This window comes from Annulohypoxylon maeteangense, assembly GCF_022496945.1.
Source record: "Annulohypoxylon maeteangense strain CBS 123835 unplaced genomic scaffold GGS22scaffold_1, whole genome shotgun sequence".
Classification (NCBI taxonomy): Eukaryota; Fungi; Ascomycota; class Sordariomycetes; order Xylariales; family Hypoxylaceae; genus Annulohypoxylon; species Annulohypoxylon maeteangense.
Genome location: NW_025953248.1, coordinates 219,545 through 242,198, shown reverse-complemented (window position 1 = coordinate 242,198; position 22,654 = coordinate 219,545). Strand labels below are relative to the sequence as shown.

Genomic DNA, 22,654 nt, shown 5'->3' with positions numbered 1-22,654 from the left:
CATCAAATTGATATTAGGTGAGAATGGCCACTAATAAAATGATGTCTCGCATCTTTTTTTTCTCAGCCTCACTCGTTAATCTAGATTGGACACTAAGATCGAGCATCAATGTACTTGGCGTCTCAAAGAGAATCGATAGGAGTCATTCTTATGTTCAAGTAAATAGGCGGTAGTAAACCTCGTATAGCTCTTTTTCGACCACGGACTAGACGGGGAGGTCGCGTGGGGTCCGAGGGATAGTCATGTCGCGAACATTCCGTCAAGCTGCATGAGACGCTGGCACTGCCGCTGCATAGGCGCAGAAGTAGAAATAAATTTCCAGCCTAGCATCAGTGTGGAATGCAAGTCTCAGGAACCTTATCTTAGTATAATAGGGGAGTCCCCGGTTCGTGTAACAACGAGCAGTTCCTACTCTGCTACTACAACTCGGAATGCCACCATGGCGGGAAATAGCGCATGCAGGTTTCTAGCGATGTCGCTTTCTCTGTGTGATCGTGCTTAATCCATGACTATCTCGCCATCGGAAGCCGGAGTAAGATGGGGACCTGATGGCCAGCTTGTGGAAATCATGCAGGCATCCAATTCGGCAGTCAATGACATCAAGACTGTTCCCATACGAAAACGGACAAAGTATAGCGTTAATGGATGTCTCGGACACACCTTATATTAGTAGAAATATATTCGAAGTGGACCAGGGGCTGGCCTAATTTAAATTAATACAGCCACCTCGTTAAGAAAGAAGTAAAAGGATAGAGAAATTCAGGATTCCTTCAACACGTTGAAATTATTGAAGAAATTGTGTGAAGTGAACAGAATCGTTCAAAGTTGAAATGAATTGACTTTCGGATAGTACTCCACAATGGTGGAGTGAAAGGGATAAAGTGATATTATGCATAATATGATATTGATAACAAACCCTTTAACTTGCAAGTAGCGGGGTATTTTACGCGTCTTAATTGATTTCTTAGTCATACGCGTATACTCTTACACACATTCATGCATAGCTCTTTATCTCTATGACATTTGATGATACCACTTTTACTTAATATCCAATATTTAAACTCTTCGTGAAAAGAACAAGATGGCACATCCAGTCCTTACTGTCGAATCTCGGGACAGCATCTCCAAAAAAGCACAAGTCAATTTGCTTCCCTGTCGCATACATCACGACGGAAACGTCGATCCAATTGACACATATTGGAAACCCGAGGAGGACCAAAGTATGTTGATGAAGTCAACCTCTCAAGTCTGATGAAAATCTAGTTCTCACCAATCAAATAATTTAGATCAGACAAAAACAGCTTATCTTAGAGGCCGGAAACTTCAAAGCAAGGCGGTGAAATTACCGAAGGGTTATTATGGTACTGTCGTTGAGAAGTCTGAGCCAAAGAAGCCTGAGGAATCAAGCAATGACCAAGAGATGACTGAAGTCATCGAAATACATGACGATTCGGACGACCAAATTGAAACAGGCGCAATGCAAGGCAAAGCAACTTTTGACGAACTTATGATCTGGAATCATGAGTCCTTGGCTGATTCTAGTGAAGACCCCTATCTGAGAGGCATGGAAGAATGGATATCTTTTGCAGAACAGGTTTGTCACATTGCCCCTTAATACAGAGGTTTATAAGGATCTAATTGTTTATATCCAGATACATTCATATCCCTCCAAGAACTCTTCTGAAGAGTAACTAAACTGATATCCCATCGGTTCCATGTACATATAAGTTAACGTAGCATTAGCGTTGAATACAGAGGGTATACGGTATAGAAACACCGTGCACAGGGACTGTATGTAATGCAATTCGCACAGTATGTCATTCTTGCAAGATAACAATCATGATTGGTTGATGGCTACTGCAGGTACCAGGTTTAGGGAATTTTAGATCCCGACCACCGATAATTCATCAGCTTTATCGAGCTTTCTAGTTTTGCCCCTCCAAACTTTATCATATCATTAATTCCATTATTTTATCCACTGTCGCGTTTACATTTCCATCAAAATCAACGCACTACCATCGAATTTCATCATGAGTCCTAGCGCGCTTAATGGCGAGGCCGCCGTTGGGCCCGAGGGACCCCGACAAAAGAGCAGATCTACCATCGATACGATACGCGTGGGTTGCATCGCGATGGTCGAGAAAGATGGACAAGCTCGTCGCGCCGAAATCCTCAGTATAAGAGATACCAAAAGCGGCCGCCAATTCTACTGCAACTTTGACAACTTCAACAAACGTCTCGATGAATGGGTACCAGTTAAGCGAATCGATTTCGACCAAGACGTAGAGTGGCCGAATCCCGAAAAAGATAAACCTAAAGATGGAAAGGGCAAGAACTCCACGGCACCCAAGAGGAAGGTTATTGGGAACAAGGCGCAAAAGCGGCCGGGAAAGAGGGAACAGTCTGTTGCTTCTGAGGCTGTTACGCCCCATCCGTGGCCTGATTTTACTGATAGTCAACCACAATCGAAAGCGCCTTCCACGCCGAGAGATCTCGAATCGAAGGCCGGAGAGACGCCCGCTGCTAACGGCGATGAGATGGACGTGGATGAAGATGAATCAACACTTGAAGTTAAGAAAGAGGGTGGCTTTAGTCGAGAGGCGGAGATCGAGAAGCTACGAACAGGTGGTTCCATGACCCAAAATCCTACCGAACTCGCTCGAATCCGAAATATTTCCAAGGTCCAATTCGGCCAATGGGAATTATTTCCTTGGTATTTCTCGCCATATCCAGAGGCTTTCACCCAGGAAGACGTCATTTTCATATGCGAGTTTTGTCTCAGTTACTACGGCGACAAGAAATCATTTTGTCGACATCGATCAAAGTGCACCCTTCAACATCCTCCCGGAAACGAGATATATCGGGACGACTATGTATCGTTCTTCGAGATTGACGGTCGACGGCAACGCACCTGGTGTCGAAATCTATGTCTAATATCCAAGATGTTCTTGGACCACAAGACCCTCTACTATGACGTGGATCCCTTCTTATTCTATGTGATGACTCAGAAAACCGAGAAAGGACACCACCTCGTAGGCTACTTTTCCAAAGAGAAAGAAAGCGCCGACGGATACAACGTCGCTTGTATTCTCACATTACCTCAGTATCAGCGAAAGGGTTTCGGTAGATTGCTAATACAATTCTCATACGAGCTTTCCAAAATAGAGGGCAAACTAGGATCTCCAGAAAAACCACTATCCGATCTGGGTCTTCTTAGTTACAGGCAGTACTGGTCCGAGAATATTCTCGAACTATTACTAGAATGCAATGAGAGGGACGAGAAGTCGAGCATCGAGCAGATCTCAAGCACCTTGGCTATGACCACGCAGGACGTCGAGCATACCCTCCAAGCTCTCAAGATGCAAGTGTATCATAAAGGAGAGCATAAACTCGTCATACCGGAGTCGCTGATAAAGCAGCGCGAGAAGACTAAGCTGAAACAAAAAAGGTTCATCGCGCCCGAACGCATACAGTGGAAACCTCCGGTATTTACGGCCTCGTCGCGTACTTGGGGTTGGTAGGGCGTTTGGTTGGTCTTGTCATTAGGATGGCGTCGGAAAGGAAGCATTGAAATTAGATACCCATATGCCAATATAGAATGTTTCTCGATCTTTCCATTGTCATTTATCGTGGTATCATGTAAATGTGTTCCTTCATTTTCGTCTAATCCCTTAATTACTAATACCACCATCACTCACGTAGGTAGGTAGTGTCTTTCGATATGCAGTAAGTCGCAGTTGGAAGCCAAGTTTCTAAATACTCAATTCGTCTACCTATTACTATTATTTCCCGATTGACTATATCCTACCCAAACGGGTTATAAACAGCAGTAATAGATGATGTTTGAAAATAGATCAGCCCGTTCATTTTCATATAAATCATATTAACTAGTATGTATCTAGATGTTGAGCACATACCCTCTACCGTCTATTTTATGCCAACGCTTTCTCTCTGTAACCCGATACCTCCGCCAGCCATTTATCCAAAGAGGCTCCAAAATACTATGTCAAATTCGCAGAAGTAAACAATATAAACGCTAGGCTAACATATGCGATGAGATATATGTCTAAATTAGTAAATAAATCATAAAAAGTCGTGACTCGTTAGCATTAAGTAGACATTTTCAACTAGGCTCAGCTAGATGTAGGCTGAGTTTCAGCAAGGACTTGTTCGGTTGTTGTCGCATTTTTCTCTCTGGTTCTTGCTTCCTTCTTCTCTATGGCTTGCCTCATCTTCTCCATGCGCTCCTCTCTCCACTGGGGTCCATATTTCTGTATGACCCAAAGGGCAGGAGAGAAGATGCCGTAGATAAAGGCGATGAATGTGTATGTCCATCCTCGTCCCCAGGCGTCGAGTATATATTGTATTACCGCCGTTGCCACCGCACCAGATAGGCATCGGCATAAATTGTTGGCGGCAGTCGCTGTGGCAGGAGCCTGAGGGTATAAATCGACAATTAGGACGTTTATGATCTGGAAAGGACTGGTAACACCTATGCCGATGAAAAATAGCAGCACAAGAGGTACGACGACGTGAGTTTCGTAGTGTAATGCCCAGCCATATCCAATAGAGACGAGCACCCCAATCACAATGAGTGGGTATGCAATTTGAAGTCTAGCTTTTTCGATGGGGAAGCCTTTGAGGTCGTTTCCACGCCTACCTCCAACGCGAACGCCTAACTTCTTAGCTATACGGCGAAAATTCCAGTCTAGGATGTACCCCGTAGAGATTGAGGCGAGCATGGTAGCTCCCCCTAATGGTAAAAAGCAAAGGCCAAGCTGGATATCGTTGTAATGATATATGTCGGAAAATTGAGAGGCAAGAGTGGCAGTGATCAGATTAAAGCCCATGTAGAGACAGGCATTATAACCTAGCACCAATGCCATATCCTTGTTGCGAAGAACAGCGAGTGTATTAAGCGGGTTGGGGAATCGAAGTTTCTGTCGTACGTGACTAGATGGTCGATTCACAGGCTGGCGTCTGAAACGGATATAGTCAATGAGTGTCATATTCCAACCTTGCGGCGGGATGGATCCGTTTCCCACAATCTTCCTTCCCGTCTCTGGAACTGCCAAGATATAGGGGATCATCCAGCAGACGGCGAGAATGCATAAAAACCAGAATATAGCCGCCCACCCTAGGTATTGTGAAAGTAGTCCGCCAATAATCGGGCCAAGAGCCGGACCGATCGTGATGCCTGCCCCGACAATCCCCATAAATTTCCCCCGTTCGGAGCTTGGCGCAATATCTGCAACTACGCCATAGACGAGGGCGATGGTGCCACTACTGCCTGCGCTCTGTACCATCCGGAGGACAAGAAGCGCCACATAGTTTCGTTGGAGGGCTAACCCGATATTGGCACCTAGGTAGATCGTACAGGCAATGATGAAGGCCGGCCGTCTTCCGGCGATGTCGGCAAAGTCGCCAGTAAACGTCGGGGCCAGGCCCTGGAAAATCATATACGTCGTGAGCGTCAAATTGATCTTCGCGACTGACACACCTAGATCTTGGGATAATGCCGGGATTGCTGGAAAATAGATGTTGGCTGTGATTGGTGAAAGGAATGCCGAGATAGTGTTCATGAAAACTATCCACCATATCATAGAGGGCGAAAAGACGCTGTAAGGAGGCCCGCTGGAAACTCGAGAGAGCGTCTCGAGGTCTTGAGCCTCATCACCCCTTTCCTCATCATCTTGAGAATCTTGGTTACTCTCGCTGTCTGAATTTTCTGATTGAGACTGACGTCGACCTTGAACAAGCGCCGAAGGTGTTAATTCTTCTTCTTTGGAAGAGCGATTGTGGTTCTCGTCATCATGATAACCTTTTGGTGGTACTGTTGGTGGTTTTTCATTGTCATCCATTCTTACCATCGATGTTTATTACGATTATAGGAATGACATGGGGGGAAATGCTATAGAAAGACGGTGAAATCTTCTTAAACGATAATTTACCCATCTTATCGAGCTCCGAATTCTGTTTGTGGAATGTGGATAGTTATTGCTAAAGGGTAAGTGGTGGTTGGTTATTCTTGCTACATGTTATTTCCGGCTTACTATGGCGAATAGCCCACATAAATGATAATGTTACTCTCCGAGTGACATTATTCCCGGTGATCTTCTCAACGTTGGGATCGGCTTTTGACCGATTTACGGTCCTCTCCTTTACCTCGGAAGAAGTAGAATACTTAGTAGGCGGAAGCGAAGTCGGGACGGCGTCGGATGATATCTACCTACCTAGGTAGGCAATTACCTATCAAATTAATTAAAATGGATAAGCCTTCGTTCGATATTGCAGTGAAATCATGAAGGTGAACACAACATATTTTTATTTTGCAACTTCTGAGTTCAATGTAAGATAATCTAGAAATCTAGGATTCGTGTTGTTCTATTTGTTATAGATGATATGCTTTGTCCTGGTAGTACAAACATAGGTATGCAGCCAGCCGTACCTGCCGTACGTAATTGATTTAGACCGAGCTGACCGAGGTCGCTTCCACCTTGAAGAAACTTGGTGTGCCACAAACGAGTACATAATTAACCAAGCCACTTTAAATACTAGCCACATCGGCGCCAGTAACACATTTACCTCCGACAAACAACGAATCGACATCATTTAGTGCATTTAGTGCCAGGTGGATTCTAATTATATTCAATTGAACAGCTTGCTGGCTTCTTACTATGTAAACCCCAAGCAATTTTCGAGAACCTCGGAATGCTTGGTACAACAACGATGCACATATGACCTCGCCGAAGTTTTGAATTTGCTACCGCTCTCATCATGACTGACCTTACGCCTGTTTTCAATGGCTTCCTCAAACGACATGAGGCTTCTGTTACGAAACGGGGCTTCAGCTTGGATAACCTAGATGATTTTCTGAAGGAGGCCTATAGAATAGCAAGTGGCTGCGACCAAAAACTCACGCGCTTCCTCTTTACTAATCTTCTACGTTAGAATTCCCACATCGCCTCACTTCATGCCGACCTTAGGTCTATCAGACAATCGTATCTCTCGACCGCCCAACCCCGAAAAACATTGATCCGCTCGGCGCAAAAAGACAAACAGTCGCGGCCGCTCTCAGACCGAGAGCGCGAGGAGATAGATGCCAATTCCAAGAAAATGCTGCGGGAGCTCAATGCGAGCATCCGCCGCTTAGCAGATGTCGAGCAAGCGCGATCAGAGATCGAATCTAGGGTAATCCAGAAGAAGTTCGCGCGAGGATTAGGTGCTTTGGGGGCATGGGCAGCAGGCGGGATGACGATCAACAAATCCCCTGAACATACGGCGGCGGAAGAACGCGCAAAGATTATCAGTTCTCATCGAGATAGCGTCCTGTGGCTTCTACGACATCGACTTCAAGAATGCGTCCAGACACAGCAGAATATGATGGAGATACGGTTGATGAGAGAAATAGAAAAGAATAGAAGTGTGTTGGCCAAATCGCGAAGACAGGAAGTTCCGTTGGCTGCTGTGGGGAATATGCACCAGACTGGAGGTACAACGGAATCAGAGAGGAGAGCGAGCCAACCATTGCCTCCTGACGAAACACCGTCCCACGCCCCTACAGGAGACTTGACTGAGGAGCAAATACAAATGTTTGAGAAGGACAACCAAGACATGCTTAAACATTATGAAAGCACATTGGATCAAGTTAGGTATGTGTACTCGTAATAGGGGTAATGGGGTAACGGGGTGATGAAGCTAACGCATACTTGTAGAACTGCGGAAAAGTCACTACTTGAAATATCAGAGCTCCAGACACAACTTATCGACACATTAACGACACAGTCGGCAGGTATTGAACAACTAGTAGCCGACTCCGAAAAAACGACGGAGAATATCGGCGGAGGAAACAGACAGCTCAAACAGGCGACTCAGAAGGCCAGCCCAGCCAAGTACACGTTTTTCGCGACTTGCGGGTTATGCGCATTCTTGATTGTATGGGATTTGGTTATATAAAAAAGAGCATCAACAATAATCTGATCTGCTTGGCCGTCTTATAAGCGGATATTGTAATAGTAATAATACCCGGGAAAGCGAAAAAGAGCATATAATGCAATTTTGCATGTGAAGGGACGACGGCTACAGAATATGCATCACATGCCAAGTAACCAGGTTACCGATTGTAGTGGTCAGTCAATTTACTAGGTGCATCTAAACAATTCAATCAATGCCTAGTACTAGTCAACAATCTTTGGTATGGTATGGACTAGGTAGTTGATGATACTATTTTATTGCGAGAAAACAGCTCTCGGAGCTCTTTACGTAAGCTCGCTTACATAAGCTCGAGCTCCTTATATATGCCGCATTTTACCTATAATAAATCGGGAGAACATTTTCACTTTTAAACCTCACTTTTTGGTTTTGGTGCGCTAGCTTTTACTTGTGACAGTTATGAGCCCTTCGTTGCTTGGATCTTTGGATAAGATCACCACTATTCCCTTGCTGGTTGTGTGTTTCTCTTTTGAAGAAGACGTTGCTCTCCTCTTTGAAGTTCCTGGGGGGTGCTTCCCTCCAGGATGATTGTTATTTTAACCTGGGGAGTAATATGAGATTAGTTTCGCGGCATCCTTTATGCTAACAGGCATGTCGCGAAGGGGTGAAATCGTTTAAGAAGCTTTGTAAAAGCTTACTTAATTATCTTCGATTAAAATATTAATTAAAATATCGATTAAAATTTAAATATCGATTTAAATATCGATTTAAATATTAATTTAAATTAAAAAATTTTATTTTAATTTTTTTTTTATTAATTATTTTTTAACGTTTTTATTTATTTTATTAATAATATTTTATTTACGATTAAATTTTTTTACGTTAAAACGTAAATTATATTTATTATATAATAAAAGTTTAAAAATGATTTTTTAAATAAACGTTACGAAAACGTTATTAAATTTAAATTATTCGAAACGCGTAAATTATAAAATATAATTTAATAAAAAAATAATTTATATTTATATATTAAAAATATATATATATTTATAAAATAATTAATTTAATACGATATAAATAAATTATTTATTTTTTACGAAATTAAACGTTTTTTAAAATAATTGTTAAAAAAATTTTATAATATTACGTAAATTTTAAAAATTTAATTTTAAAATTTAATTATATAAACGTTATATAAATTTACGTAAATTTATAATTATATTTTAATTTTAATTTTTTTAACGGTTTTTTAATTAATTAATTAATTAATTAATTAAATTAAAATTAAAATTTATAACTTTAAAAATTACGAAAAATTTCGAATATTATTTTAAAAATTACGAAAAATTTTAAAAAACATTAAAATAATTTTAAATAAATTTTAAAAATAATTTCGTATAAAACGGGTTATTTAATTTAATTATTATATATAAAAATACGTTTTAAAAAAATTATTTATTTATATATATTTTTAAAAAATTACGTGTTTTTTTTATATAAAAAATTTTCGCGAAAAATTAATTATATAATTAAAAATAATAAAAATATTTAAAAAAATTATATATATAATTAACGTTTAAATTAAAAATATATTACGAAAAAATAACTTTTAAAATTTTTTATATAAATTTATTTATATAAATTCGAACTTTTTATATATATCGCATTTTATTTATAATAAATTAAAAAAATATTTTTATTTTTAAATTTTATTTTTTAATTTTAATACGTTAATTTTTATTTATAATAATTATAAATTTTTTATTATTTAAATTTTTAAATAAAATTATTATTATTTTTTTATTAATTATATATTTTTTTTTTAAAAAAAATGTTATTTTTTTTTTAAAATTTTTAAAAAATGTTTTTTTTTTAAAATAATCGTTATTTTAATTTAAAAAATAATACGAAATTAATTTTACGATATTTTTTATATTAATAAATATGCCGTAAAAAAATAAAATTATTTAAAAAATTTTATAAAAATTTATTTAATTATTTTCGATTAAAATATCGGTTAAAATATTAATTAAAATTTAAATATTAATTTAAATATCGATTTAAATATTAATTTAAATTAAAAAACTTCGTTTTAATTTTTTTTTATTAATTATTTTTTAACGTTTTTATTTATTTTATTAATAATATTTTATTTATAATCGAATTTTTTTACGTTAAAACGTAAATTACATTTATTATATAATAAAAATTTAAAAATAATTTTTTAAATAAACGTTATAAAAACGTTATTAAATTTAAATTATTTAAAACGCGTAAATCGTAAAATATAATTTAATAAAAAAATAATTTATATTTATATATTAAAAATATATATATATTTATAAAATAATTAATTTAATATAATATAAATAAATTATTTATTTTTTACGAAATTAAACGTTTTTTAAAATAATTATTAAAAAAATTTTATAATATTACGTAAATTTTAAAAATTTAATTTTAAAATTTAATTATATAAACGTTATATAAATTTACGTAAATTTATAATTACATTTTAACTTTAATTTTTTTAATAATTTTTTAATTAATTAATTAATTAATTAATTAAATTAAATTAAAATTAAAATTTATAATTTTAAAAGTTATAAAAAACTTCGAATATTATTTTAAAAATTACGAAAAATTTTAAACTTTAAAAAATACGAAAAACCTTAAAAAACGTTAAAATAATTTTAAATAAATTTTAAAAATAATTTCGTATAAAACGAATTATTTAATTTAATTATTATATATAAAAATACGTTTTAAAAAAATTATTTATTTATATATATTTTTAAAAAATTACGTGTTTTTTTTATATAAAAAACTTTTACGAAAAATTAATTATATAATTAAAAATAATAAAAATATTTAAAAAAATTATATATATAATCGACGTTTAAATTAAAAATATATTACGAGAAAATAACTTTCGAAACTTTTTACGTAAATTCGTTTATATAAACTTAAATTTTTTATATATATCGTATTTTATTTATAATAAATCGAAAAAATATTTTTATTTTTAAATTTTACTTTTTAATTTTAATACGTTAACTTTTATTTATAATATATTTAAATTAAACTTCACAATATATTATTAATATTATCGAATTAATAATTATAAAAATAAAACTTAAGAACATTTTCCAAAAAGGTAAGTAATGGCGATTTATGCCTGAAATCGCATAAATGATTTAGTGCTCGGTAGATTTATACCGACCTGTCTTAGCCGTTTTGGCCGTTTTAAGTTCAAGTGACTTTGGCTGATGACGATAAAATTGATTTCCCATCCGCTACTTGTTCGAACCTCGGTGTATGCCAAAACCCATCCCTTCTCATAACCGACTCACCCGTACTTAATTGATTTATGCCTACTAGATAAATGTATAGAAATCGGGATATATATTCCAGGTTCCTTATCGTTGATGCATGAAATAGTGTATCAACCATTTTCGTCAAAACGTTGCCTAAACCTCTAAAAGCCATACCAACCGCAAGAAGTTATTATTCTTTGTTTGCGACATTCGGAATTCTTAACTTAGTTATTATCGGCATTAGCTTCCGATATTGAACAGTTTACTTGTCTATTATTAAACCAACTTGGAATTCAAATACGGATTGAATTACTTCCTTCTTTCCTCTCTTATTATCTAATATTAGCTAATACATACATAAGAGGTAACTCTAGGCTGCTCGATACCCATCCGGCCGCTAAACGCTCTGACGTACCTTCCCTTAGCTTGTTCTCTGTACCCCGCCAAATCCCCCATATTCTCCCATTCTTCCCCTCTAACTGGATCGCCTAGAACTTCGTCCCCTCTATCCCTATTTCTATTATTACTCCAGACGAAAAAGAATCAGGCGATCTCAGAAGCCACTGGTCCCACCTGTTAGACCATTTTCCATGCGAATAACAAGCCAGCGGACCTATTATATTCACCGCGTTTGATATCCATCGACCCACCTTGGCATTAGGTTGGCATTAGATACGCATTGCCCCATAGCCCTACATCGCCCTCCATACCAAGTCACCGAAAACCCTTACAGTGGTACATACCTAGTAGTGTTGGGTTCTAGGTGTGCCCCAGAGAAAAGAGTTAAAAAAAACTGCCCCTCTCAAGCTCTCTTCCGCCCCCCTCCCCCCCAAACTCGGAGAGCTCTAGGGTCATCCTGCATGAGACTTCCGTTACCACACTACTACCACACCTACCTCACCTGTATCAATTGGCTTAACTTATTTATTTAAATATCTCCCTTCCTCAAACAATGCCCTTCGATCCATCATATCACGGTCAATCAGTATCTAGAGTGAAAAGTCTTGCAAGACACATGTCTCCACCATCAGCAACGAGTTTTACCCCGGAGGTTGTCCCTCAGGCACCTGAGGACCCTCTGTTCGGGCTTATGAGAGCTTATCGAGCCGATCAAGATCCAAAGAAAGTAGACCTAGTATGCGTCATTACTTATCACAATTGGTATATCAACATTATTGCTAACTAGAATCTAGGGCATTGGAGCTTACCGTGACGATAATGCTAAGCCCTGGGTATTACCAGTCGTGAAGAAGGTATTTATCTTATTCTTGTCATCCACCTCATATTTCTTAGCTACCTAGGTAGGTATCTACCTACCTACCTAGCACCTAGGAGAGGGATTTCCACTGCATTAGCTCGATTTAGCCCACTGCACTGCTTGTGCAATATAGCTGCATATCGTTTCATTTTGAATCATTTTACTCACCACCACTCCTTTATCTAAACAGGCAGACGAGATCCTCCGAAACGACCCCGAGCTCAACCACGAATATGCTCCCATTGCTGGTATTACCTCTTTTACCGGAAAGGCCGCCGAGTTGATTCTTGGTGGTACCGACTCACCTGCTATCAAGGACAAGCGCGTCACTTCTGTACAAACCATCTCTGGTACCGGTGCCGTACATTTAGGAGCTCTCTTTCTGGCCAAGTTTTACACAGGAAACAAACAGGTCTACCTCTCAGATCCTACTTGGGCGAACCACAACCAAATCTTTAACAATGTTGGCATTCCCGTTGCCAAATACCCCTATTTCTCCAAGGAGACGAGGGGACTAGACTTCGAGGGCATGAAAGCCACCCTGCTAGGTGCTCCAGATCGATCCGTTGTTTTACTGCATGCATGCGCACACAATCCTACAGGTGTCGATCCCACCCTGGAGCAATGGAAGGAACTCGCTCAGCTTGTGCGTTCTAAGAACCACTTCCCCTTCTTCGACTGCGCGTACCAGGGCTTTGCCTCTGGCGATCTGACGAAAGACAACGCTGCCGTTCGATACTTCGTCGAGCAAGGCTTCGAGCTAGTAGTAGCTCAGAGTTTCGCCAAGAACTTTGGCCTCTATGGTGAACGGGCAGGTTGTTTCCATGTCGTAACTGCTCCAGCGCCAGATGCAGAGTCCACCATCAGCCGAATCGGCTCTCAACTAGCTATCTTGCAACGATCCGAGATTTCCAATCCCCCGCTATACGGTGCTCGCATTGCTAGTACGGTCCTAAATGACTCTCAGCTCTTTGCAGAGTGGGAGGAAAACTTACGGACAATGTCTGGCCGCATCATTTCCATGCGCAAGGCTTTGCGAGGGAAGTTGGAAGAACTCGGTACTCCAGGTACCTGGAATCACATCACAGACCAGATCGGCATGTTTAGCTTCACCGGACTGACGGAACCGCAAGTCCTAAAGATACGCTCGGACTTCCACATCTATATGACCAAGAACGGTCGTATCAGCATGGCAGGTCTGAACACAAAAAACGTCGAGTATGTTGCCAAGGCGATTGACAAGATTGTTCGGGAAGCTCAGTAAAAGAAATGAGGGGTATGATGTCGAGCGACCTGTGTGAATTTATGGGCTTTACTGGGGTTTGGTTCGGGAATATAACGAAAACGGATTAGGGCATGCAACTCTCCTCGTAAATGCGTCGAATTTCACTGCTCCGGGCTAACGGCTAGAATGGAATATGATAAATGATAGATGCATCGAATTTCTGCAATATCTAGTCCCGTGAGGACTTGATTAACGTCTGAGGATACCAGTTCTTTTCTGCTCTGGTCCAAGGCCGATCATTGACATTGCATCCTCTCAAGTTTTCAACTGCAGAAGCGAGGCTACCTCCGTACGACCGTGGCCACGCCTTGTTCTGTGTTGGATGCACCAGACTCCTGATTCATGCCGTGCCCTCTAGGTGTACTAATCTCTCAACATCAGATGGTCAATTTTGCGTAGCGATCCACGGATCCTTTAATCCCTTAGCCATATATTCATTGAGTCTTTACATACACGTATGTAAGGGAACCCGAAGCTTCCATGGCACAATTACGCTTCCAGCTCACTTGGCAGCCTTACGACAACGTCGGCGTCAGGAAAACACATTGTCAGGTATGTGCTCTATGTAGCAATACGGAAGGATCCCCGTTAGGCGAGGTAATTTTCTTTTCGTGAGGCAAGAACGCGTGATGGAACAAAAGCGATAGGCTCATGCCACTATGCTGGTGTTTTTTTTTTTTCTAAATTTGGTCTCACGAAGGCCGTTCCACTTGTGGTGAGTTGGGTAAGAGAATATGTAAGAAGGAAGGCGAGCTAGCGAGGCTGGAGGGACGCGTAAGATGGCGGGCTCGACACATTCTACCACGTTCGGAAGGACGGCCTGTGGCGCCACTCGCGTGAGACGGCCCGGGCCAGTAGGGGGACAGACAGATTTAGCAGGACAACTTAACTGCCTTGATATTACCCCACGGGACGCCCGAGTAGTCCGTAACACGGAAACGCATTGCCCGACAACGTCGGCACATGACTGTCAGATGCTTGAACGCTGGGAACGCAGATACAGCAACGGTTACCGTGGCACCGTGGCGCCGCGGATGCGTTTGCAGATTGGACTGTGCGTCATCCAGGTCAGGGGAATCTGAACTGAAATACGCGGAATTGAATTGGTTGGATATGACTGTCTTGCTTGACCGTTGGATAATCCTTAGGAAGGGCTGACTATCTCGACCATTCGCTTCACCACCTCACTTCCTTACCGGGGAGATGATGCACAGGTGCTTGGATAGGACCCTCGTCCGCGAATGATATCGGCGGAGCTAGACCACGCCTGAATATGTGCGAGGTTTCATGAAGGTGATACTTACTCAGAGCGACGCGATGGAATCAAGTTTCTCGGCTCCGAGTAACGAGGAATGAGCACGATTTCGTGATTAGGATGTCGAGGGGAGGTTTATTTAAAGGCGCCGGCCCTCTGCGGGTTGAGTCTGAGGAGTTGTCTTTGATCAAACGAAACTCAGAACACAACAACAACTTACAAGTACAATCTTTGATCAAACAACTTAACTCAAACATTTTTCACTGTCAACCAAACAGCCATGTCGGTCATTCCATTCATCCTTGCTGGCCAGTTCGAAGAGGTCGGCAAGGCCTTCAGCGAGGCCGTCAAGCCTGACTTTGAAGGTAATCCTTATCATGATGTCCTCCCCAGCCCTTTAACCCCTTTAAATGTCCGATCTAACGTCACATATAGTGGTTTACTTTGCCACCTCTCCCCAGTCTGCCGTCACCGACATTCCCCTTGTACTCAAGGGTGAGATCCCCACGCCTTCTTCGAAGGTTGGGTCAGGCAACCTCGTCCATGGAACCCCAAAGGCCGTCGTCATCGGGGCCCAAGTCTATGACGACACTTGGATCGAGGCGGTCCGCCAGGAGCTACATGCTGCTGGGAAGCAGGTCCCGTTCTTAAAGCCCGATGTTACGGGTGCTCAGGGCGGCGGTGTAGGCGCCGGTAGCCAGGGCGATAGAGCTAAGGCTACAGCAGAGAGAGTCACGACGGCGTTGAAGAAGTTAGAGGGAGAGGGGAAATTGGACGGCAATGACGATGGGGTTTACGTATATTAGAGAAACCCGATGAATACTTGGGATATCCTGTGGAGAGGGTGGGTGAGGTTGGGAGCAAAGTGTAGTAAAACGACAGGATAGGGGGCGATATATTATAGTCTGGTACTGGTCTAGGGCTTTAGGTTACGAAGGATATCGCTTACTCCTGCCGACTACCTCTACGGGATGATTTTCTTTTTGGGGACAAGATACCTAGGCAATTTGAGCCGAGCTTTACGGTGCGAAGGGACCATGTCTTAGATATTGGTTGCTTCGCATTTATTTCGTTTGTAAGAGAAAAAAGAACAAGAATAAAAAAAATTAGATAGTCTAAAGTTTATTATAGATGATAGTGAAATTTGCAGTAGGATCTAGGCTAAATATCCTATAAGAAACCTGTACTGGTTTGAAAGGCAACAAGAGAAAATAGGAGCAAAAGATAGATTGACTTATAACTCGAACTTTCACCTATAGATGCATATTCTTGTTTGCCTTATATTTGATTGCATTACCCCGCTAACACAATACAGTTGTTGCCTCATTCATCTCATTGTATCAAACTGTAACAACAACTTCTCATCAATTCAAGTAATTTTTAATCTTCCGAAATGTCGCTCATGACCTATTTCAACAAACATGACACGTAAACTCCCGTGGAAGAGGCAGACTGGGGGAAGCACCACTAGTACTCCAAAACCAGCCACCCCAACTTCCGTTCGGCCACAGAAAGTAAAGCGCGATGATTTAGATGGAGAGCCAGTAGCTTCACCGGCGCCGAATAAAAGGATAAAGACATCTACTCCTATATTTGCAACGCCTAGCAAACTCCCTCGAGCTGGGTCAACATCGCCTCCTCCAGAGCCACTGCCAGAAACGTGAGTGCGGTTCGTCCTAGACCTGATGAACTCATCTAACACGAATCCTAGCTACATGGTTGAAGGGCTAGAAAACGATGATTTATACCGTATGGTAGAGGATGAATTCTTCTCAACCGCCCAGCAATTTACCGCTCATCTTCATGCAGCGGAATATCACCGGTTGAAGGCTGTCTCTAAATCGCAGAATGCAGACACTATTAAACATATCTCGCGGCCCGTAGTTGGGCGAATGACCGATTTGGTTAAAAAGAAACAGGAACGCAAGACTCGCATTCAGAAACAGAAGGAATTAATTAAAAAGGCATTGGCAGACAATGGCCAAGATGAGGATGCAGATGGTAAAGACGATTGGCAGAGCGCATCGCTGTATGGTCTCATGGAAAGTCCGAGAAAGCAAGCGGCGCGCCTGGATAATCTCACGAAAGCGGTGAATACAACACGGGCCGCCGCAGGTTTCAGCACCTCCAAGCCTCTTTCGTCATTTACTACCCCTCGTCAAGCCACCCGCAGTATTCATGGTAGTAAGTCTGTAGCTCCGCCAAATTTGAAGGATGGCAGTGAGACGGAAGACGACGACGATTACAGCCAGGCTTCCCCTTCTCTCGAGATACGCACGAAGTCATCATGGAAAACGCCATCATCTACATCTCAACTCCCCAAACCAAAATACGGTACTAGTGTCACGAGAGATAGTCCATCATTACGCTACCATACCTCAGCAGGACACCCAAACGCTCAGAAAACAACAGCAGAGGCTTCAAAAGACACCAATCTATCAAACGACACGGAAACAGATTTTCTCGCCCGCCTCAAACGACGGCAAGAAGATCGCGAGAAACGTAAACTAGCAGCGAGCAAAGCACAGTCAAAGCGGTCAACAACAGACGATATCATTCCAGGCTTTCTATAATAAATACATTACACACACACACACACGAAATCAAGACGAGGGCTTGTAGGGAGTCTGATACGGACGCTCGGCCTGCGGGGTTATGCGCGCCAGGTGTCGGCGCTGTCCGCTCTTCCAGTCCAGCAGCGCCGAGTGCTGGGTCACGCGGTTGTCCCACACTACTACGGTGCCCTCCTCCCACTTCACGCGCGCTTGGAAATCGGCGCCGTACGCGAGGTGGTCGTATAGGAATTTCAGGATCGCGTCGGATTCTTCCTTCTTGAGACCGATGATGTCGCGGGTGACTGTGGCGCGTGGTTAGTACGTGTGTAAATGTGAGGTAGGAAGGGAGACTTACATTGAGGGTTTATGTACAGTGATTTCTGGCCGGTGGCGGGGTGCGTGCGGACGATTGGGTGGACGCTCACGACGGGCTCTCGTCTCTTGATGCTGTCTTTCGCGACAGAGGCGTTGGCTTGCTCGATGCCGGAGTGCGTGGCATTTAGGCCGTGTAAGCGCTCCTGGAAGAGGGGGCTCAGGCGGTTGTACGCCTCGACGGCGTCTACGAATAATGTGTCACCGCCAGTCTCGGGCTTGTCTAAGATGTAAAGGAACGTGGTTCCTGGTGGCTGCTGTTCGTATGAGACGTCGGAGTGCCAGGCTACCGAGCTCGTTCTGTTCTCGAAGAATGTCTCATGGGTCTTATCTCCCTCGCCACGATGGACAAGGTGGATTTCTGGGTGGCCTTCTGGGCTGCCGCTGGTTGGGTGGATGTGATGACGGCCGAAATAACCACCAAATTCTAAGGCTTTGTCGATGGGAAGGTCGGCGAAGTCTTGGTCTCGGAATGCGACTACCTTCCTCTCTGCTACGTATCGAGCGAGCTGGTCCTTACCGGCGTTGCTAAGAGAGCTTAGCTGAACACCTCGGATCTCCGTGCCGATAGTCGGCGTGAGATCGTTGACGGAAGCGCCCTCTGGGAGAAGCTCTGGGTACGAGGTATCGGCATCCTTGCCGTGCTCGTAGTGCTCAAAAGGCTGCAGAGGCCCATACTTCTGGTTTGGGTTCCATGTCGGCAGGTAGTTAGGGTACTGCGAGTGGATTAACACTACGTTCATGGTACGATCTTATTAGAGCTGCCTTACCTTGGCCGCCTTAGCCGCCGTCTTGCCTTCCTCGACGTCTTTGTTGTACTTGACGGGAGCAAGCTCCTTGTACGCACCCAGAAGCCGCGCCTTAAGAGTGTGCGGCAGGGACGGGGCCTCAGTTTCGGTGATAGTAGCAGATGGTGCCATATTTATGAATTATCTGTGTGACTTGGTGTTCACATCCGGAAAACTGGGAATGGAGAGCTTCCCTCCCTGAATATATAGGTACGAGCTCGACACACTATACTTCACTGCCTCAAGCTATGCTGATGTGCGAGCATGGACCTTATCACGCAAACATCTGCCGTTCCAATAGGAATCCGGGCATCAACATATGATCCCCATTCCAAGCCATCATCGAAGCGTCTTATCAGATCCGATCGGAGCTTTCGTAGCTTCTGTCTGGCTGGCGGGTCGACCCCGCGTTCGAGCTTGGTGTCGACACACGCGATGTTGCTATCGCGCGCCGCGATCACGTCATTCAGCCGGTCGTTGTAATTGTAACCAAACTTGTCGGGACTCGGTCGCTGATGCTTCTGATACGTCTTCATCCCCACCCCTTTTAATCTTTGCGGAGGAGACTAGTCGGGATGGGTTGATACATGCCCAGGTAGTCAATCTGATGTGTAACGCGATCTTGGCTTAGTTAAGCTCTGGTCCTACAGTACTCTTCTTGCGTATCCTCATTTCGTATCACGGAAATGTCTGTCTCTGGCGTATTTTGGGTGGCAAGTGTAGAAGAGTGAAACTGTAAATTTTATATGAATCATTATGGGACTAACTAGGTAATCTCTAATGAATTCTCACGGACGATATCCTGGACCTCGTCGTCGAATTCTGGAGAGTGGATTTCTAATCCGGGGCTAGATATGTACCCGTTCATCAGTATATCCCTTTCTCCGTCGGAAATAGCCGGACGAAGACGTCATGCCATCTTCGACGACCCTCGACCCCAACTTCTGGAACTACGAATCAAGTTGAGGCTCATTCCAAGTTGTGTAATCATCACCCTCCAGGATAAGGGGTCAAGACATAGGTAGTCACATGATAATAGGTACTGATGTTTTTACCATTATTTATTCGAGGGAATCTTTCATAGGATATTTAGTGTGGGGTAGGTAGGTAAGATTGCAAAACGGTTATTTAATACGAATGTTCAATATTTTCTTCTCGTCTGATTTATTTTAGGCGAATAAGTATCGAATATCTCGTCTTCTTATAAATGAGACTCTAAAGATACTATCTACCTAGGTAGGTAGAGTACATTTACATCTTCCCACTCCCAAAATCCTTCGAAAGAGCCTCAATTTTAGTCGGAGAACACCTAACCCTAGTTTAATCCTTTCAGCGCCTAGATATATGCCTAATATACCAATTCAAATCCGCCTTATTTACCTCTTGGTGGGATCCATGGATGTCCGTGAATCGTTGCACCAAACCCACTAATTAGGCGTTTTTCTAGGGGTCTAACCGCCAGCGTTTGCGGCACAGCACATCTTAACCATGCTAGATTTATAGGTATCCCCGTTTACTACCGTTTATACACAAGACTCATGTATAGAAATCCATACAGGCATATAATTATTCGTCGACAGATAATCTGCTGTTGGTTCCATCCAGGAAAACATGAGCTTGGCATGCATAACATTGATCCTGACAATGTTTACTTACCCATATAATTGTGATACTGGACATGACGTTATGCAAATCATATCGGCTCAAGTCGGGCTGAGTTGAGTTTTTTATTTCTTTACTTCGTTATTAATTTTTCGGTTGTCGAATAAAATAAATGATTGATATTATTTCTATCGCACGTAATGGCGACGAACGATGGGTATGAGTCGGTTGGACAAGGATACTCGAACGAAAGTACAGACCTTGGTCTTCATTATCCCAGCAAAGAGAAAACCAATGCCGAAGTGAAGGAATATCCGCCACAAGAAGTTGGTGCTGTTCGTCGCCATCATGTCTTCCGATTCTGGCCTTGGGAAATCATGTCGCTCATCACGGCAATTGGCTTGATAGCAGCCACCTATTCGATTCTATCACACTTCAATGGCCAAAAATTGCCAGAATGGCCATTCAGTATTAACCTCAACACGCTGGTCGCCCTGTTATCGACTTTCATGCGAGCGGCAATGCTTGTATGTGTTGCTGAAATTATAAGCCAGACGAAATGGAGTTGGTTCTCTCGACCGCGACCACTCAGCCACCTCCAGTATTTTGATGACGCGAGCCGTTCCTTCGCCGGTTCTCTGAGTCTGCTCTTTGTTGCACCGGGGAGCTTGTTCGGCGTGCTAGGCGCCCTGCTTACCATTCTATCACTTAGCATAGGTCCCTTTGCACAACAAGCTATCAGAACGGTTCCGTGTCTTCAAACGCGTAACGAACTGAAAGCATCACTCCCCTTCTCTCACTATATGCCCGCCGCAAATACGTACTATGAGGCCGTAGATGGAGTGCTCGAGGCCCAGGTCGATATGAAAGGTGCCATGATCAACGGCATTACCAACCCGACGGGCAACGATTCCGCCATTGTGCCCAGCTGCGCCACCGGGAATTGTACGTTTGTCCACCACGACGGCATTGCACTTTCTTCGATGGGGATGTGTAGCTCCTGTATTAATACCACCTCATTCATTGAACGGAACAACACCAGCAACTTCACCTTGCCCAACAAATTATGGGTGAGCATATCCAGTCCCGGAGTTTATCTTACTGTGGGCCAAGGCACCCTAAATTGGGCTTCGTCTGCTTTCACTCCCGAATTCTCGTCGAGCATCGATGCAACAATAATCAATGTGACGGTACTGGCATATACGACCGGTTGGCCTATAGTGCTTGCTACATCGTGTTCGCTATATCCGTGCCTGAAAAATTATAATGCCACAATAGAGAGGGGCGTGTTAAAGGAAAATGTCGTCTCAACCCAACCTGCACCTATTAACTGGATAGAGGGCAAAAGCAACATAGCCAGAATGAACTATACCGCGCTCAAAAGCCCTTGTTTTGTTGACGACGGATGGTACGACCTGTCCAACATGTCAACTGCTCCTAAAACGGGAGGGAGGGTGTTCACGGGAATCAGCATCGACGGGAAGAATTACACTGCGCCAGACGAGTGCTTGTACAAGATGTGGTATTTGTATGCTGGCGGATTGAGCAAATTTATAGGACAAAACTTATTCACCGGCAAATGTGCCTATAATCCCCAGCAAGGTAAAGATATAGCCTGTGGCTCGAGCTGGTGGCTTGCCAGTTTATATAATAATAAGCAGGCGAGTTTTGACACGTTGCAAACGGCTTTTGACCAGTTCACTACGGCCATTACCAACAAAATTCGGATGACGGGCTCGAGCAACTATGACCAATATGCGCATGAGATGGTGGATGGAGTGGTCAATGAGACGACGATATGCACGCAATTCGATTGGCGCTGGCTGCTGATGCCGACAATCCTAGTGGCAGCCACGGGGGCGGTCCTGATCGCCATCATAGTGCAGAACTTGCTTAACAAAAAGCAACCGGTGTGGAAGTCGTCGTTGTTACCACTGCTATATTACGGATTTGATCAACGTGCGCTCAATGAGGACCCGAATAAGCCCATAATGGATCTCAATGAACTAAACCAAGCTGCAGCGGATACAAACGTCAAGTTACGGAATGGCGCTGAAGCAGGCTTCGTTGATGTTACTCCGAGTATTAGCGAGGTGATAAGATCAAGAGGGAGGGATGTTGATGTAGACTCTCTTCTTGAGGGTAGATGAGTTGTATAAGATAAAAGAAACAATATACATAGATAGAATTATGATCTCGGAAGCTTTATAACTTACATTAATAAAGTTTGCTTAATAAGAAGAATACAGAGTACTGAATATTGTATTACATGGCATTGTCGCATACATGT

General features: G+C 42.4%; 9 protein-coding genes across 9 annotated transcripts; 7 read left to right on the top strand and 2 right to left on the bottom strand.

The window, feature by feature from the left end:
* The first annotated feature begins 1,054 nt into the window (after positions 1-1,054).
* GGS22DRAFT_148559 (ribonuclease H1 small subunit) lies at positions 1,055-1,796 on the top strand. The gene is made up of 3 exons (XM_047959002.1): positions 1,055-1,220; positions 1,287-1,594; positions 1,653-1,796. The coding sequence occupies exons 1-3, from the start codon at positions 1,082-1,084 to the stop codon at positions 1,689-1,691; spliced, it is 486 nt and encodes a 161-aa protein (XP_047823380.1). The 5' UTR covers positions 1,055-1,081; the 3' UTR covers positions 1,692-1,796.
* A 159-nt stretch (positions 1,797-1,955) lies between these two features.
* Positions 1,956-3,590, top strand: GGS22DRAFT_148558 (histone acetyltransferase). The gene has a single exon (XM_047959001.1). It carries the CDS (start codon positions 2,031-2,033, stop codon positions 3,519-3,521), a length of 1,491 nt encoding a protein of 496 aa, XP_047823379.1. The 5' UTR covers positions 1,956-2,030; the 3' UTR covers positions 3,522-3,590.
* Positions 3,591-3,861: 271 nt separating this feature from the next.
* On the bottom strand, positions 3,862-6,053 carry GGS22DRAFT_148557 (MFS general substrate transporter). Its single transcript, XM_047959000.1, has one exon. It carries the CDS (start codon positions 5,868-5,870, stop codon positions 4,134-4,136), a length of 1,737 nt encoding a protein of 578 aa, XP_047823378.1. The 5' UTR covers positions 5,871-6,053; the 3' UTR covers positions 3,862-4,133.
* A 578-nt stretch (positions 6,054-6,631) lies between these two features.
* Positions 6,632-8,324, top strand: GGS22DRAFT_148556 (uncharacterized protein). The gene is made up of 3 exons (XM_047958999.1): positions 6,632-6,894; positions 6,952-7,652; positions 7,716-8,324. Exons 1-3 carry the CDS (start codon positions 6,778-6,780, stop codon positions 7,954-7,956), a joined length of 1,059 nt encoding a protein of 352 aa, XP_047823377.1. The 5' UTR covers positions 6,632-6,777; the 3' UTR covers positions 7,957-8,324.
* A 3,487-nt stretch (positions 8,325-11,811) lies between these two features.
* Positions 11,812-14,171, top strand: GGS22DRAFT_1013 (pyridoxal phosphate-dependent transferase). The gene is made up of 3 exons (XM_047957687.1): positions 11,812-12,384; positions 12,443-12,502; positions 12,698-14,171. The coding sequence occupies exons 1-3, from the start codon at positions 12,202-12,204 to the stop codon at positions 13,769-13,771; spliced, it is 1,317 nt and encodes a 438-aa protein (XP_047823376.1). The 5' UTR covers positions 11,812-12,201; the 3' UTR covers positions 13,772-14,171.
* A 930-nt stretch (positions 14,172-15,101) lies between these two features.
* GGS22DRAFT_1015 (uncharacterized protein) lies at positions 15,102-16,008 on the top strand. The gene is made up of 2 exons (XM_047957692.1): positions 15,102-15,412; positions 15,483-16,008. Exons 1-2 carry the CDS (start codon positions 15,328-15,330, stop codon positions 15,851-15,853), a joined length of 456 nt encoding a protein of 151 aa, XP_047823375.1. The 5' UTR covers positions 15,102-15,327; the 3' UTR covers positions 15,854-16,008.
* A 401-nt stretch (positions 16,009-16,409) lies between these two features.
* On the top strand, positions 16,410-17,737 carry GGS22DRAFT_994 (uncharacterized protein). Its single transcript, XM_047968634.1, has 2 exons — positions 16,410-16,707; positions 16,759-17,737. Exons 1-2 carry the CDS (start codon positions 16,469-16,471, stop codon positions 17,618-17,620), a joined length of 1,101 nt encoding a protein of 366 aa, XP_047823374.1. The 5' UTR covers positions 16,410-16,468; the 3' UTR covers positions 17,621-17,737.
* GGS22DRAFT_176842 (TauD-domain-containing protein) lies at positions 17,651-18,894 on the bottom strand (the record flags this gene model as incomplete). The annotated part of the gene is made up of 3 exons (XM_047963468.1): positions 17,651-17,904; positions 17,958-18,690; positions 18,745-18,894. The coding sequence occupies 3 exons, from the start codon at positions 18,892-18,894 to the stop codon at positions 17,651-17,653; spliced, it is 1,137 nt and encodes a 378-aa protein (XP_047823373.1).
* A 1,670-nt stretch (positions 18,895-20,564) lies between these two features.
* GGS22DRAFT_176841 (uncharacterized protein) lies at positions 20,565-22,514 on the top strand (the record flags this gene model as incomplete). Its single annotated transcript, XM_047963467.1, has 2 exons — positions 20,565-20,616; positions 20,668-22,514. The coding sequence occupies 2 exons, from the start codon at positions 20,565-20,567 to the stop codon at positions 22,512-22,514; spliced, it is 1,899 nt and encodes a 632-aa protein (XP_047823372.1).
* Positions 22,515-22,654: the final 140 nt, after the last annotated feature.